The 2,772-nt window shown below is 41.2% G+C and overlaps 1 protein-coding gene across 1 annotated transcript; it reads right to left on the reverse strand.

The window, feature by feature from the left end:
• Positions 1 to 584: 584 nt before the first annotated feature.
• LOC145395306 (uncharacterized) lies at positions 585 to 2,285 on the reverse strand. The gene is made up of 3 exons (XM_080268984.1): positions 2,123 to 2,285; positions 1,310 to 1,465; positions 585 to 679 (listed from the first exon to the last, which is right to left on the reverse strand). The coding sequence occupies exons 1-3, from the start codon at positions 2,283 to 2,285 to the stop codon at positions 585 to 587; spliced, it is 414 nt and encodes a 137-aa protein (XP_080125110.1).
• Positions 2,286 to 2,772: the final 487 nt, after the last annotated feature.

Consider the following 2,772-nt stretch of genomic DNA (forward strand, 5'->3'; position numbering starts at 1 on the left):
GTAACAAAAGCAAACACATTCATAGCGCAAACAAAAGTTCCCAAATATTGTAGTCTTCTAGGAGGCAGAAGAAAATCCATTACCAAACTCATAAATGGACCTAATATACAACAGCCACAGTTAATACAATGTTTTATTATGAATGATGTGTAATATAACCACTCAGTAATGTGTCCACCCTCCGTCTTTTTCAATAACCTCCCTTAATCGGTCAGGCATGCTGGTCACGAGGCTGCGAAGGAGCTCTGGCTTGCCTCGGAAAAACTCCCACTGCTCCCTTGTGTGTTGCATCAGCTGCTCCGGGGTTCGCTCTCTGTCTGGCTCCCAACAGTTAACCATGTTGGGCCAAAGATGTTCAGTGGGATTGCAATCTCATCCCTTGCTAGGCAACTCCAGAAGCTGCAAATTCTCCTGCTGGTTGAACCATTCCATCACTACCCTGGCTGTATGAATCGGGCAGCGATCGTGGAGGAAAACTATTGGGCCTGGTGGAAATGGAAAATTCCTATGTTCGAGGGATGGAAGGAAGATATTTTGCTGAATATCGATACACTTTTCTGCCGTAAACCTTCCCTCAATTCTTGTTACGTCGCCAACTCTGTGAATTGACATGTAACCCCACATATTGCAGCTGATGTGTCCGCTGCATGCCTCTTTGCTAATGTTTTGATGGTCATACCTGAAAAATGCAATCCTAGGATATTAATTTTAGGATATCATCATCATCATCATCATCATTATTATTAATGGATACTGACAACGGGAATGCTAGAGAAGTAAATAACCAAAAAAATATTGCTAAGTGATGTAATATCGTTGCGTAATAAGTATAAATCATAAACTGTATTCAGTATTTAACTATAGAGAAACATTCCAAACATACTGATCATTACCGTGTCTCCAGCGCCAGGTCGGACACCCCTCAACCCCATCCCACACATTCTCTTCACACTCTTCACACTTTTCACACTCTCTCAAACGAGTGGCCAAGCAAAAAAGAGAGAGTAATACAACGTTTCAGCCATATGTTTCATATAAGTAACAAGTATAATTACCCAAATAGCAATTGATGCGGGTTTGTCCACAAAGCAATACTATCTAACGTAGATAAAACAATACCTTGAGTTGTTTAGTCTCCACACATGGCGGCGTCCATGGTAATGGGAACAAAATGATTTTTCATCGGAAAAAACAACTCTTGACCAATAATGAAGGTCTTTGTCTACGTATCCTTCAGCAAATGCTAGTCGAGCAACGCGATGTTGATCAGTGAGGGTTTCCTTCTGGGCAGGAATTCTATGATGAATACCTGCCTCATGGAGACGTCTCCGCACGGTATCCACAGACACCTGTAGCTGCAGCTGCTGCCGAATGACCACTGCAGTTGTCAGGGGGGTTTCTTCTGCTGCCTGTCTAATCATGCCGTCCTGTTCAGCAGTTGTTACTCGGGAACGGGGCCTCCTCTCTGTGATCAAACGTTATGCTACTTATGCTGCTTCTACCTCACAAATATCACCTCCCGCCCACCCCCCACCCCCCAAAAAAAATATATATATATATATATTTTTTTCATTCATTGCCAGATGCCATGTATCCCAAACGGGGTGGCCAAGGGCTTAGAGTTAATTGTTTTACACACATATATATATATATATATATATATATATATATATATATATATATATCAGTAAAAACAAAAATAAAAATAAGAATTAAAAAAACGACCACTATTAGGAACACCAGTTCTTAGCAGCAGCATACTTATTTGTTGCAAGTCTGATTCACAGAATAGCCTGACAGAATGAAAGACAGGACCTGAATTACTAAATGTTTATAAGTACTGATTATTAAAAGAGGTTATGTGAAGTTTGAGTAGCGTTAGAGGTCATCAGAAAAGATCGGTTATTTAATAAAGTTCATACTTTCCCTCAAAGGATGAATATGCAGGCACCGATCCGTTAATTCATGAATATCGTCAATTAATATGCAACAACGAAATAACAACGCCTTATTTGAACACATTATTTTAACATTATTGTATTATGTTATAATACGTAGCTGTTAATGGTATTCAGTTAATTTATTACAACAATCACTTATACACATTCATAGGCAAACTTACCCGCGTCCCTCAGGTCTCCAGAGTCATTCCACCTTCTAATCCATTTCGCCACTGTAGTTGAGGAGAGTCCTAGGAGGCTGGCGATATCTCTAACACTGTGGCCGGCTTCCCGAAGGGCGATGATCAGCCCACGTTGAGCAATGAGGTTCTCCTGTCTGTTCATGACGATATTCTGGGTAGAATGACTAAACTAGCTGCACCGGCAAGGTGAAGAAAACTCGTTTCTTCAAGCAAGTGTGGTCTCATCTGAGCATGCTATGTGCGAGGCTTACAGCTCCCTCCTTTCTCTGACCTCTGATACGGGGATCCAGATAAGGTGATAAGAGACAAACGAAAAGTAATAAAAAAACTGAACTGAGGACAGTTAAAATGCTTTATATAATGGCAAGTATTGAATAATATATATGTAGAGCATTTAGGTTAAACACAATTTGGGCTGTAATGATACCTTGAGGTTCGAAGCTTTAAGCAACAAAGTTCACTTCATGCGCCACTGTATCGAGGCTACTCCATCTCACACACGTTGAATGTTTCCAGCTAGATCATCACAATGGTGCCACATCTCAGAAAACGTGCGAGCCTCTGTAACACGCGGAAGTGCTGGCAAGTGTACATCCCGAAGGGGCAATTACCCCGGAAGACAAGGAGCC

The sequence above is a fragment of the Coenobita brevimanus genome, chromosome 30 (assembly GCF_032717465.1).
Source record: "Coenobita brevimanus isolate Jiangsu-jjx chromosome 30, ASM3271746v2, whole genome shotgun sequence".
NCBI lineage: Eukaryota > Metazoa > Arthropoda > Malacostraca > Decapoda > Coenobitidae > Coenobita > Coenobita brevimanus.